The following is a 13132-nucleotide window of genomic DNA, read 5'->3' as shown; positions in this document are numbered from 1 at the left end:
TTTGGTGAAATACAGAGTTGGTATGATAAAGTGAATTGGTTGATTGGCCGCAGATCGCGGATTGCCCAGTGTTGGAGGTCCATGTTTGCGATGGTGAACGAGGCAGGCACGCCTCGAGCTCGAGGAGAGTGTGACGTGGTTGCACTCCCTACTTGTAGAAGTCGCGACCGTGAATTGTATGAGCGCAGCAATCCTTCGTGACGAAATCGCAGAGACGTCGATGCAAGTGGGGTGCATGAATCTGGGCGATAGTTCCGCGGGCGTGGGGATGCAGAATAGGATTGTGCTTAGTGTCATGGCATATACAGCTGCGATCAGCCAACGCTACTGATCGGTATCTCGGCTCTATTGGCATCGCCGAAGAGTGAGGTCAACTTAGTCAGCGGGATACTATATCTTACAAGAGATCTTTAGAATTCCACTTGACGAATGAAACCACTGCAATTACCAAGGCATCATGGTCAATGACAGTCTCCTGCCGTTGCGACGGAGTAGCATACGCTTCTGATCGTGGATGCTTTCCTCGAGGCTCTCATTGCCATTTTTGAGGTATGATAGCGGCAGATGGTGAGGACGAACGTGGTGTGGGTAGGATTATTGGAGTTGGCTGTGCTTGATGCGGACTAGCTTCATGCAGCTCCCCCATAGCGATCTGACAGGGCGCGATCCGATCTGCTGGTGCCACTCCACCACGATCGCGTCGCGCGCGCGCGTGTAGGCTCGTGCTTTTCGAAAGTGATGACATCGTCGCCATTCCACTCTATATCGCTACTGATGTCTTTGCCTCTTGAGTGTTTGACACATTTGGCATTTTCTTTATTCTCGGATCTTCTTCAATTATACAAGCATTGAATTGTTATCGCCCGAGTGGTGCAAACCGAAGCATTTCATCCTTTCGGGCTCATACGCCACCATGTCTTCAGAACCAATGGCCTCGGCCGAAACAACACCACCAACATCTCCCGAGACGCGCGACAATGGACCCACAGAAGCTATGCAGAAGGAGGAAGCGCAGATGGCACAGGCTCGTGAAAAAGAGGAAGCGAAACGCGAGCGTAAGCTAGCCGCAGAGCGCGAAAAGGATCTTAAGGGAGGACCGGACGCAGTGGACACAAAGTACAAAGCTCTGGAATATTTGTTGAGCCAGAGCAAGCTGTATTCTACGATCATGTTGCAGCAGATGACGCAACAAGAAGAGGCTGCGACTGCGAAAGACGAAAAGAGCAAGCAGCGCGCGGCGAAAAAGGAAGAAAAGGCAGAACAAGCGGCGGTAGCAAGCCAAAAGCGTGCAACAAGGAGAGGGAACACGAACGAACAGACTACCGAATCCCCCGCGGATGCAAATGATCAAGATCCTCCTAAACGCGGCCGCGGGCGGCCAGCAAAGAACACCAGAGCCGGAAAGACCGGCAAAATCTCAGATTACTTGAAGAAGGAGGATTTAGAAGCCAAAGCTGGGCAAGCGTCTATCTCAGAGGCACTAGCGGAGGAGTCGAAGGATGATGTCAAACCTAGCGATATTGGCATGCAAGACTTGCGATCAGCCAAGCAGCCGGATCTGGTCACAGGAGGGCTCATGCGAACATACCAGCTGGAAGGCTTGGAATGGCTACAGTCATTGTATGAGAACGGACTGAACGGAATATTGGCAGATGAGATGGGTTTAGGAAAGACGATTCAAGTTATCTCATTCCTTGCTTTCCTGCGGGAGAAGGGCATCAATGGACCGTTCCTCATTGCTGCACCCCTGAGTACTACCAGCAATTGGGTCGCTGAGTTCAAGAAATGGACGCCTGACATCCCTGTCGTACTTTACCACGGAAGCAAACAAGAACGCGAGGAGCTTCGCAAGAAACGACTGCGAAACCCAAGCAGCAAAGACTTCCCCGTCATTTGCACGAGCTACGAGATCTGCATGAACGATCGAAAGCACTTAGCTCACTATGGCTGGAAGTTTATCATTATCGACGAGGGTCACCGCATCAAGAACATGAACTGCAGACTTATCCAGGAACTGCAATCCTACCAATCCGCGAATCGATTGCTGATCACTGGAACACCGCTTCAAAATAATTTGGCCGAACTGTGGGCACTTCTGCATTTCTTGATGCCTAGCATCTTCAACAATTTCGAATCATTCGAATCGTGGTTTGATTTCAGCGCGCTGAAGGAGAAGGGCGGCTACGAACAAATTCTTTCGGAAGACCGTCAGAAGAAGCTTGTCACCAGTCTCCATGCCGTCTTGAAGCCATTCTTGCTGCGTAGGATCAAAGCCGACGTAGAGACATCACTACCGCAGAAACGCGAGTACGTGCTCTATGCGCCTTTGACACAAACTCAGCGGGACCTCTACCAGGAGATTCTTGACGGCAACAGCAGGGCGTTTCTGGAAAACAAAATCGTTGAGAGTATCAGCCGCAGCGCGACTCCGGGAAGCACACGCAGCACGAGCCGTAAACGAAAGGCAAGTGACGAGACTGCAACGCCGTCGAAGAGTACCAAGACAAGCCGCGCGTCAACGCCGGCGACTGCAAATGGCAGCGGAACTCGCTCACGGAAAGCTAAGAAAAACCAGCAATATGAGGAGCTATCTGATACGAAGTACTTCAAACAGCTGGAAGAAGAGCCTGAGTCACCATTGCCAGACGGAGACGAGGAAGACGAGGAAGAGAGCGAGCGAGCGAAGACTCTTGCGCTGGCCAAGCGTGAGATTGCCCAGAAGAAGCTCCAGAACCCAGTCATGCAATTGCGGCAATGTTGCAACTCTCCCCACAACTTCTACTACCCATTTGAAATGGATGATAATACGCCCGTGGACGAAACCCTGGTCACCGAGAGTGGCAAGATGCTCCTTTTGGATCGATTGTTGCCAGAGTTACTCAATAAGGGTCACAAGGTGCTGATATTTTCGCAATTCAAGACCCAGCTTGACCTGCTGGAGACATACTGCGATGTCCTTCGAGGATGGCCGACTTGCCGCATCGACGGCTCAATCGCCCAAGTAGACCGACAGGAGCAGATCCAGTCTTTCAATGACCCTGAAAGCGAGACTAACATCTTCCTCCTGTCCACACGGGCCGGCGGCCAAGGCATCAACCTCGCTGCCGCCGATACTGTGCTTCTCTTCGACAGCGATTGGAACCCGCAGCAGGATCTCCAGGCCCAAGACCGAGCGCACAGAATCGGTCAGACAAGGCCTGTCATCGTCTATCGCTTCGCTACCAAGGGCACAGTCGAGCAGATGCTTCTGGAGAAGGCCGACAGCAAGCGCAGATTGGAGAAGCTCGTGATCCAGAAGGGCCGCTTCAAATCTATGCGCAGCGACACTGCCGGCGCTGACTTTGCGGAGTTGCAGAAGTTGCTCGGCCAGTCTGATGGCGAGGCGATCGATATCGCCGAGGGCAAGAATCTGCTTAGCGATGAGGATTTGGCAATCCTTACGGACCGTAGCGATGAGGCTTTTGAGAGGGCGGAGAAGGGCTTGGACATCACTGGTGATGCTTTCAAGGCTGTGCAGACGAAGAAGGATGGTGAGGGGCTGTTGGAAAGCTTGCAAAAATGATGAGACGAGCTGGCTCCGCGTTGTATATATATCATTATCATGTATTACTCATATTTCTATCATGCATGGCATTCCAGCTTCCATTTACGGGCGAACGTAGCCATCGACGTCGCAGCTGTTGGCCAGTTTCTCATACTTCGGGTACAGTTCGCTGTAAGACTTGATCTTGTCCATGATAGCCTTGTGAGCATCACTGCCAATGACCAGCCTGAGAGGCGGGTCCTCCATCTTAGCGACCTGCCACATAGCATCCGCGCCCTTCGGAGGGTCGCCTGCCTGAGTGCCGTTCCTCTTGCCCATGGCCTCTTTGGCATTGATGTGATCGTAGGCGGGGTTCTTGTTGCCTGCGAAATCCATCGAGCGGCCGGCCCAGTCAGTTCTGAATCCACCGGGCTCAATGCAGGTAAGCTTGATGCCCCATTCCGGCTTCAGCTCCTGCTGCACAGCCTCGGTGAAGCCCTCGACGGCCCACTTGCTGGCGCAGTAGATGGAGAAGGTCGGCACGCCACGCTGGCCACCGATCGAAGTGATCTGCTGGATGCGGCCGCCGGGCGGCGAGTTCTTCTCACGCATGGTCTCGAGTGCCTTGCGGGTCACGTTGAGCAAACCGAAATAGTTGACTTCCATCTGCGTCCGGATCTGCTCATCGGTCAAGCTCTCGAACTCGCCGGACAAGCCGTAGCCGGCGTTGTTGACGACGACATCGATGCGGCCGAATTGCGAGAGCGCCTTTTCGAATGCGGCGTCGATAGAGGATTGCTTGGTCACATCGCAGTCGACGGCGAGGTAGTTTTGAGGCGTGGCGTCCGGGAAGGATAATTTAGAAGAGTTGCGAGCGGTGGCTACTACCTTGTCGCCGGACTTGAGAGCCTTCTCAACGTAGTAATAGCCGAAGCCGGTCGAGGTGCCGGTGATGAAGAAGACCTGAGGTGCCATGTTTAGTTGTTGTAATTTCAGAATGTGAGGGAGTAACGTCGAACTTGAGTCTTTGGTGGTTATGTTTTTTGAGTCCATCAATGCCATCAGTGTACATATTACGGGAAGTGATGGAAACGACGTCATGTCTTGCTATCTCCGATAAATCCGCGCCACTGGCCGATGCAGAGTCTCGAAGCCAGGAATGGCGTAGATATGTGTAATGACTGACAATTTGCCGTCTCTGTTTGATGAGGACCGAGTTCTCAAATCTTCGAGATCTACTCAGTTGCTTGAGAAAGGTGTTCTCTCGTGCACCTGAATGGTTGCGTTGCGCTTCCGAAACAGATGTGCAAAGGCAGCACAGCACGCGTGTGCCCTTTGTTGGAAATCGCTGTAAACCAATTCATATTAGATTTCCCACTCCGACTATCAGTACAGTCGGTCCCATCCATCTCAGATCTCCTTTCGGGCCTGATATCCAAGATACCATGAGCGCGATCAACCCTTGACCATGTCTGATAGCTGCTATAGTTACAACTCCCCTGTTTCGATTCGCTGGGAACCCGCGCGCGGTGGGCTGAGGTCAGGGATTGGTTCTTTGATACCGGGACTGGAGGTCTTTGTTTAGGGCACCTAAGTTTTAAATCCTTTGTGATAAGCAAAGAATGATCCTTTGTGACAGACGTTCCGACAATGGATGCTTACTGTGTCTCTTAATACCTTCGTCGGTCAGGCGTTTCGTCCTGCAATACCTCAAACCTTGCGTTCCCCAACGACATTTGCCTCACACGGTCTGCGACTGTGCAGAAAATCCTCACACACACATCGGCAAACCGAAGAACATGAAAGCTGGTAATAAGGCTCCAGCGATTGGCTCGAAGATGTTAACGCAGTTCCTGCTGAGCATCGGCCTGCCCATTCTTATCCTTCCCATGGTCGCTGCTGTAGTCTACTTTGGCTTCCGGTATTTGAAAAGCCGGAGGAATGCGGCTAACGATGTTGAGCAGGGTGCGCTTGGGAAGTTGTCAGGCGAAGGCAGCTCGAGCTCTGAGAGCGGCAGTTTTGATTTCCAGTTGACCCCTGCTTTGTCAATGAACAGTGTGCACGTGGCCCGCCCAATCTAGAGCTAACCCTGCCATTTCATCTGGCTGCTGTTAGACAGAATATTAAATGCCACGCATCTTACTCCGACGAGCGATGTTCGAATGATGTATGTAATTACCCACCCAAGTTTTTGTCAAAGATCTCACCTTACATATGAAATTCGTGAGTTGAACGCCATCACAGGGGCGTGGTCTGGGCAGTCAGCCATGAGGGAGACCCCAGAGCTTTCTGCACGCTGATTCAATAATTCTAGGAAAGAGCCATTGAATTCTGACTTGGGTAGCAAACTTGGAGGCTATCTAGCCTCAAGACTAAGACAGATAGGTCCCCGCCCGCGGTCGTGCCAGACGATGAGGCTGCACTTAGGGCTAGGCGCGACAACACAAAAGCGCTTGACCCTAGTGGCGCTCCCGACACCGGAGGTGTTCAGCAAAAAGTTACAGTGTGCGGTAGAGGGGCGGTCTGCAGATAACAATTCGGCTCTTGTTTCGGGAGCTGTAGATGTGGTCAGGCAAGGCAGCTTGCTAAAGCAAACAGTAACCATGCGATCGTGCGCCTGATGTTGGACTTCTCATTGTCACGAAAGTGCTTGCATTGAAAGGTTCTGAAACTTCCATGCGGTCGTTGTTGAATCCACGTTGTGGAGTCTCCGGGCGAATGCGGTTGCGCCTGCCTCGGACGCCAGCATAAATGTCGGAAGTATGCCATCTGCCCGTGTTCATGCTGCTGCTAAGCCTCGGCATGCGACATAAGCTCCTAGCTAGCACGCTGCGAAGGAAGAGAAGTGCAGCGGACGAATGTCTTCCCGAAAATTACCTCGATATGACAGGCCGCAAGATGCAAGGCATGTCATCAACGGCTGATAGTTGGCTCGACCATTGGTCCGGGGTCGGACGGTGGGGACCCCGCAGGGGCGCACGCGGGCAGGTGTGGGTGGGTGGACTGGGACTTGCCGAGCGCTGCAGATGGAGCTTCGACTTGCTTGTTGAACGGGAATCGGTTGATCGGCTCTTGGCATGTGACAAGGTCAAATGCCACGGCCGTCCCGCGCGCAGCAGATAGATTTTGTGCTCCGTTCATTGAACGTATCGTCTCATCTGACCTCTTCGCCCGTGAGGGAGACATTCCGCTAGGACATTGGCATTCGATTGAGGTACGTGGAACAATCCGAATCCTGCCTCTCTAAGATCTATGCGGTGAGAAAGGGCTAAGCTTTTGCTTGGAGGGGCTTGGCTTTCTTGTTCTACGTGTGGCTGCACGTCGAAGAAACATGATCGCTAACGAGATGGTGATGCAGACAGCATGTCGTACGACAAAGGCGAGTCTTCGTCGCCAGAGTACCATGAAGACCGTCGCGACGATGCGCCCCTTCCAGCCACTGGCGAGACCCGGCACAAGATGGGGATCGGGCGGTACTTGGCCACCAGGATCACGACGCTGAAACCACCTATGGACAAGGTCGAGAACCCGATCACCGTCCTGCGACTCTTAAGCCCGAAACAGTGGCTTTTCTTCCTGTGCGCATTTACTGCTTGGACTTGGGACGCGTTCGACTTCTTCACGGTGTCTTTGGTGGTGTCCGACTTAGCTGAGAGCTTCGGTAAATCCAAGACTGACATTACCTGGGGTATCACTCTTGTACTCATGTTCCGATCGGTCGGCGCAATTGTGTTCGGAATCGCAGCAGACCGATACGGGAGGAGATGGCCATTTGTGGTGAACAACATCCTGTTTATTGTCCTTGAGCTGGGAACGGGCTTTTGTAACACATACGAGCAATTTCTAGCAGTCCGCGCATTGTTCGGCATCGCAATGGGTGGCCTTTATGGCAACGTTGCGGCCACAGCGTTGGAAGACTGCCCAGAGAGAGCCAGGGGAATCGTCTCCGGCATGCTCCAACAGGGCTACGCGTTTGGATACTTGCTTGCAACCGTCTTTGCACGTGCGCTGGTAAACACGACTCCTCATGGATGGAGGCCGCTTTTCTGGTTTGGCGCTTGCCCGCCGGTACTCTTTATCGCCTTCCGTCTGTGTTTGCCGGAGACTGATGCCTACATTGAGCGCCAACGAGTTCGATCCGCTGGTCAGAATGTTGGAAAGACCTTTGTTAACGAGGGCAAAGTCGCTCTGAAACGACACTGGCTCCTTCTGGTGTACTTGGTCCTCCTAATGGCCGGCATGAACTTCATGTAAGCCTGTATTGCGTTTGCTGCGAGTTCGTAGAGGAGCTAACGATTGCCAGGTCCCACGGTAGTCAAGATCTATACCCAACCATGCTGGAGAATCAATACGGCTTCTCTGCAAACGCAGTGACTGTCACTCAGGTGGTAGCCAATCTTGGTGCAATGACCGGCGGAACAATCATTGGGTATCTTTCCCAGAAGTTTGGCCGTCGCTTTAGCATTATTTTTGCCAGTGTCGTCGGTGGCGCCTTGATCTATCCGTACGGTTTCGTCGGGAGTGAGCGAGTCATTGCTCCGGCCTTCTTTGAACAGGCATGTGTTCAAGGCGCGTGGGGCGTGATACCCATCCATTTGATGGAGTTAAGTCCTGGCAGCTTCAGGACCTTCGTGGTTGGTACTTCATACCAGCTGGGCAACCTCGTCTCTTCAGCGAGCTCGACTATCGAGGCTCGGATTGGCGAACGTTTCCCTTTGCCCCCGATCGAAGAGAATGGCAAGACCATCGAGAGATACGAATACGGCACGGTCATTGCGATTTTCATGGGCTGCACCTTTGCCTATGTCATCCTTTTGACTTTTCTTGGGCCGGAGTACAAGGGTCGCCAAATGGGCGTTGGTAAGTTGAAAACCAAACCTCACGGAAAGGTTGGGATGCTGATCTTCCTGTCTAGCCGAAGACGTCGATCTCCACGAAGCTGCCGGTGCAGAGGCCGTGGACAATGTTGCCCGTGATCACACCGGCATTGATCGGGGCGGATCTCCAGTCGAGAAAGTCTAAGCTGGGGTGTATGTCGATGAAGGAGTCAGATTACGTCTTCAAATCTATGAGTCTTCCGAGAATGCGGTCGTTCGTGCAATGCAATATGGTCCCCTGCTACACCTTGATCACATTCTCACGGTCAGGAATGGCGCAATGAGCCGTTGATGGAGGCCTCCAGGGATACGCCGGTGACGTGCTTGTGTTCCGATGTATTCACAATCATGGCAAATTTGTGACCACACATGCCATAAGCCCTGAATTTTTTATCCATGGTTGGGTAGGTAGTCTTGCTCGTGCACGTCGTGGATGAGCGTCTCTAAAGCGTGACGGGGTCGAGGGGAGATTGCGGCGAACGCGGAGGTGCGTGATGCCTGAAGTGATGCCTGACGCGCGCCGGGTCCTCCGCTGGTCATTGATTTTCCAGCAAGTCGACTCTGGGGAGGCTCGTATGACATCTATCACTTTGCCATCTCGCCCCGGACCTTCTCCTATATCGACTTTTCTTGATCTTCCTGATCACCACTCAGGCGGGCCGACTAGATTCTCTCACAACGCCACTTCTCCTCTTTCCGCCTAGCACTTCCGAGCTTTGGAGATCATCGACAAGGGAATGCCGCTCGCCTTGGTATAGACTGGCACCGTCAACGCAGAGGATACACATTTGGCAGTGCCTTTGTGTGGGGCATGCTAGAGCGAGCCGCGGCATGTCTCGACTCCGGAGCACGTCTATCGGTTCGATGCGCGCGAAGGGTCTCGAGGAACAATCGCTCTCTGAGCTCGACATTTTGGCATCATGGAGCTGGAGACCTCGAGATTCTGCCCGGAAGCTCAGTGCAGCCAACACCACATACTGTGGATGTAAAGGCTAGTCGCAACCACTGCGATGGCGAGTTGCAATTGCATACCGACAAAGATGCCGACAGAGCTTCCGTTAGCGGCGGTCCTTTTCTGGACTTCCTTTATCCTCCACAGGCCCTAGCGCTCCTTCGCAGGGGCAGCGGTAAACGCGCCGAGAGATGGCAACGAGGAAACGAGCGAAGACTACCAAGAGGCTTCGGGCATGCGACAAGGAGATACTCTTCAAAGCCGCCTGGAGGTGTCCATAGGACTACGAAGGGGCTAGATGAAAGATTCATTGCTGAGTTGCAGCAGTACAGCCGAAAGGCCGACGATGAGAGCGAGGAGCCTTCTTCACCACAGATACAAACTGTTGACACGGCTGAGGCGGATCCTGGAGCGCAAGCGAACATCGGAGCAGACCCGAACGTCGAAGCGGAGCCGAAGTTCGAATCAGATCCAAACATCGAAAATGACACGAATACTGGAGCGGCAACGAATGCTGGACAAAATGCCAAAAGCGAGGGGGACACAAATCTTGAGGAGAAATGGAGTACTGGAGCTGAAGAAGACGTGGAAGTGGACGATACTATTGTTCAAACCTCTGACGAGCTTTCTGATGTGCTTGTCTCTGCGAAGGAATTGCGTACATTCCTGAATAATTCTTCAGATCCCGCGGTGCTGGAGGATGCCCAAAAGAGTTTAGAACAAACGGAAAATGCGTGGTCGATGTATGAAAGACTGCACGAGACGGATAGGGCCAGCGTTGGTTTGAGGATCAGGCTTCTGGAATGGCTCTCATCAAATCGGAATGAAACAGCAGAGACTCATTTCTTGGAGCTATATGACTCAATTCCCATTCCGCAAAGGACGATGGCCGTTTACAAGTCGGCGTTACCGACACTTATGCGATCGAATCTCTACGGGCTGGCTGAACAAGGGCACGTTGAGGCCCTAGAACATCTTCAGAATGGTCACGAGATCTCCATTTGGCTTTGCAGTACCGCGATCGAGAATGACATGTGGGAGTTAGCATCGCGGGTAAAGCAACAACTGGACACGAAACATGAAGGACAAGCACAGCCCTGGATAGACGCCATGTTCTGGCGGCACATCTCGGAGACACCTGATCTTTTGTCGAAGGCTATCAGACTTTCCAAGCACTATCGGATGCTGGCTCAGGCAGATGCTCTTAGTCCGGAATTTCAGAGGTTCTCCATGGATGTATTCAAATATGCCATTTTCCAGGAGCTCACAAATTCTCGTTCGAGAAAATCCTCCAAGTCGCGCATTGCGAAGAAGACCCTTAAAGATAGCCGTATCCGCTACCTTGTGGGAAGGGTCCAGCTTACCAGTCAAGATTCACCCAGATTCTTTCACGACGTTCTGAGCACGCTTGTCCAGCCCAAGTTTCTTGATCAGTACCCCGATGCCCACAAAACGGTATCCTACATGTATAAGCAATATCGGTCTATGTCGGGCGCGATACCAGATGCAGCCCTACTCACAACGCTAGTTCAGCGAGCCATCGAGTTTGCTGATATCGCCGGGAATGCGTCTGGGCGAGCTCCAAGTCTGTCAGTCGCTGTGTTGGAGAATGACTGGAATTTATTCCATGGGAAGATGACTGCGTCTCTCTACGGCTTCATCATGACGCACTACGCTCGCAGAGGAAATCCTGAAGCAGTGCGATACTATCTCGACCGCTTCTTGGCGGCACACCCCGCCCCTCCAGATGATGAGGGTATCATGTGGAACCTTGTCTACGTGTATGCAAGACGCGGTGAGCACCAAGCTGCGGAAGCCGCATTCGAAGAGATTCAATCGATTACAGCAGCCGCTGGGACTTCGCCATCTCTACGTTGCTGGAACATTCTGATACACGCGCATTCCCGCGCGGACGACATTGACGCGGCACTGGAAACTTTCAAGCGCCTGATGTCTGCAGGCAAGCAGCCTGATAGATTTTCCTTCCACCCCATTCTGGAGCTTTACGCTGCTAGAGGCGATGTTGGTAGTGTTGAAACCTTGCTTGAGCAGTATGATCAGCTGTGCAACGCGCCAAGGTCTGCGGAGCTATATGCTAGTCTTATGACTGCAAACATCAACGCCGGAAATGTCGATGTTGCCTGGGACATACTGCAAGAAGCCGAAAAGCAAGCGAAAAATGGCGAATTGGAAGGGCCTCTCACAATATGCTTCAACATATTGCTCACCTCACTAGCATTGCGTCGAGAGCCTGATCACGCTATGCGAGTGTACCAGTGGATGAGGAGGGAGCAAGTTCCGATCGATGCGACAACCTATGCAGCCCTCATGCAGACACTCGTGCTCCTGCGCAAGACCAACGCGGCCTGGAAAATTCTCAAGACCGTCATGCCAGAGCATGGCGTCAAGCCTGTAGCGTTCCATTACGCTGTGGTAATGACGGGATACGTCCGCCAGAATGCTTTTGGAACTGCCATATCAATCTACCATAAGATGCTCAGCAATAGGATCAGGCCAACCCTTAGCACGAACGCGATCTATGCAAAAGCTCGAGCGCGCTACGAATTGAAAGAGGCTTCAGTGGCTGATGATCCTAACACGGTCTATCCGGTAGCTGCCATCGTTGATGAACTTGAGGAACTGTTCGAGGATCCCTCAGCTGGCCTGGCAGCTCAAGAGCCGCAGTACTACTCCGTGATTGAAGACCACTCCCCAAAAGCGTTGATGTTCAGTGCCTTGATTAACGCATACGGAGCTGCGAGATCCCTCGAGGCAGTTCAGGAACTGCTCGAACGATACAGAGGTGCAGAGCAGACTGGTGCTCTGTCTGCTGACAAGTCCTTGCCGTTGAAGCTTCTGACGATGGTCATGCCTACGTATGCACGTGCGCGGGACTGGGACGAAGTGGAAAAATGCTGGAACCTTGCGAAGAAGCACGTCGACGCCCTCACAGCCGACAAGCCGGCCCCACGCCTTGCACCGCCAACAAAGCGCGAGAAGACTCCCGCCATCTTGAGGCTACCTACGGAAGAGAGAACGGCTGAATACAAACCCCCTGGAGAAAATTTCAAGGCGGCGATAGCCAATGATCTCGAAGATTCCACACGCCCACTACCAGGCCTTCGTCGTCTTCTCTCGCGCCCTCTTCAACACTATATCACTGCTCTTGCCCAGCAAAATCGATTCAACGATATCATCTCGGCGGTGACCGCCGTGTTGACCGAAGGTTACATATTGGACAACTTCGCATGGAACAGATTCATCCAACTACTGCTGCGGCCCTCTCCACCTCTCGCACTGCTGGCCTTTCGCCTGACAGAAAGATATCTCATACCCTCATTTCCAGGCTGGCGAAAGAAGGCATATAATCGCGGAGCTGCGAGCTTCTCCAACCCTTCTGCGCGCTTTCAGAAGCTGCAGTACATAAACATTCGTTATCCCAGCCCAGAGACGGTGGCGCCTGTGTACCCGACGCTCGTCAAATTGGCTGCTGCTTTGTTGCAACTTCGCTACAGAGAAAACGTGGGGATCAAGACGAAGTGTAGCGCACCTGGTCTTGACAAATATGTCGGCACCACACGCCTCATTCGCCAACTCGCGCCCCAGACACTTTACGCCGTTCAGACCATACCGAACGTCAACGACCATTTGCAGACGAAACTGCTGAGGAGAGAGACTTGAGTGAGCGCTTTGTGCGGGTTCTATGGCTCACTAGTACATTGGTGATTTGTCTTGCGTTCCAGCGCAGCTTGTATATACGATGTAAGATATGTTAGGATA

General features: G+C 52.7%; 4 protein-coding genes across 4 annotated transcripts; 3 read left to right on the top strand and 1 right to left on the bottom strand.

Moving 5' to 3' along the window:
- Positions 1–913: 913 nt before the first annotated feature.
- Positions 914–3562, top strand: WHR41_05674 (uncharacterized protein; the record flags this gene model as incomplete). Its single annotated transcript, XM_069374279.1, has 1 exon — positions 914–3562. The coding sequence occupies one exon, from the start codon at positions 914–916 to the stop codon at positions 3560–3562; it is 2649 nt and encodes an 882-aa protein (XP_069228545.1).
- Positions 3563–3646: 84 nt separating this feature from the next.
- WHR41_05673 (uncharacterized protein) lies at positions 3647–4498 on the bottom strand (the record flags this gene model as incomplete). The annotated part of the gene is made up of 1 exon (XM_069374278.1): positions 3647–4498. One exon carries the CDS (start codon positions 4496–4498, stop codon positions 3647–3649), a length of 852 nt encoding a protein of 283 aa, XP_069228548.1.
- Positions 4499–6886: 2388 nt separating this feature from the next.
- Positions 6887–8545, top strand: WHR41_05672 (uncharacterized protein; the record flags this gene model as incomplete). The annotated part of the gene is made up of 3 exons (XM_069374277.1): positions 6887–7773; positions 7827–8383; positions 8439–8545. 3 exons carry the CDS (start codon positions 6887–6889, stop codon positions 8543–8545), a joined length of 1551 nt encoding a protein of 516 aa, XP_069228547.1.
- Positions 8546–9211: 666 nt separating this feature from the next.
- WHR41_05671 (uncharacterized protein) lies at positions 9212–13033 on the top strand (the record flags this gene model as incomplete). The annotated part of the gene is made up of 1 exon (XM_069374276.1): positions 9212–13033. The coding sequence occupies one exon, from the start codon at positions 9212–9214 to the stop codon at positions 13031–13033; it is 3822 nt and encodes a 1273-aa protein (XP_069228550.1).
- Between the last annotated feature and the right edge of the window lie 99 nt (positions 13034–13132).

Source organism: Cladosporium halotolerans (assembly GCF_011745625.1).
Source record: "Cladosporium halotolerans strain TM138-S3 chromosome Unknown Sca19, whole genome shotgun sequence".
NCBI classification, from domain to species: Eukaryota; Fungi; Ascomycota; class Dothideomycetes; order Cladosporiales; family Cladosporiaceae; genus Cladosporium; species Cladosporium halotolerans.
The sequence above is the reverse complement of the archived record's forward strand: the minus strand, read 5'-3'. Positions and strand labels throughout refer to the sequence as shown.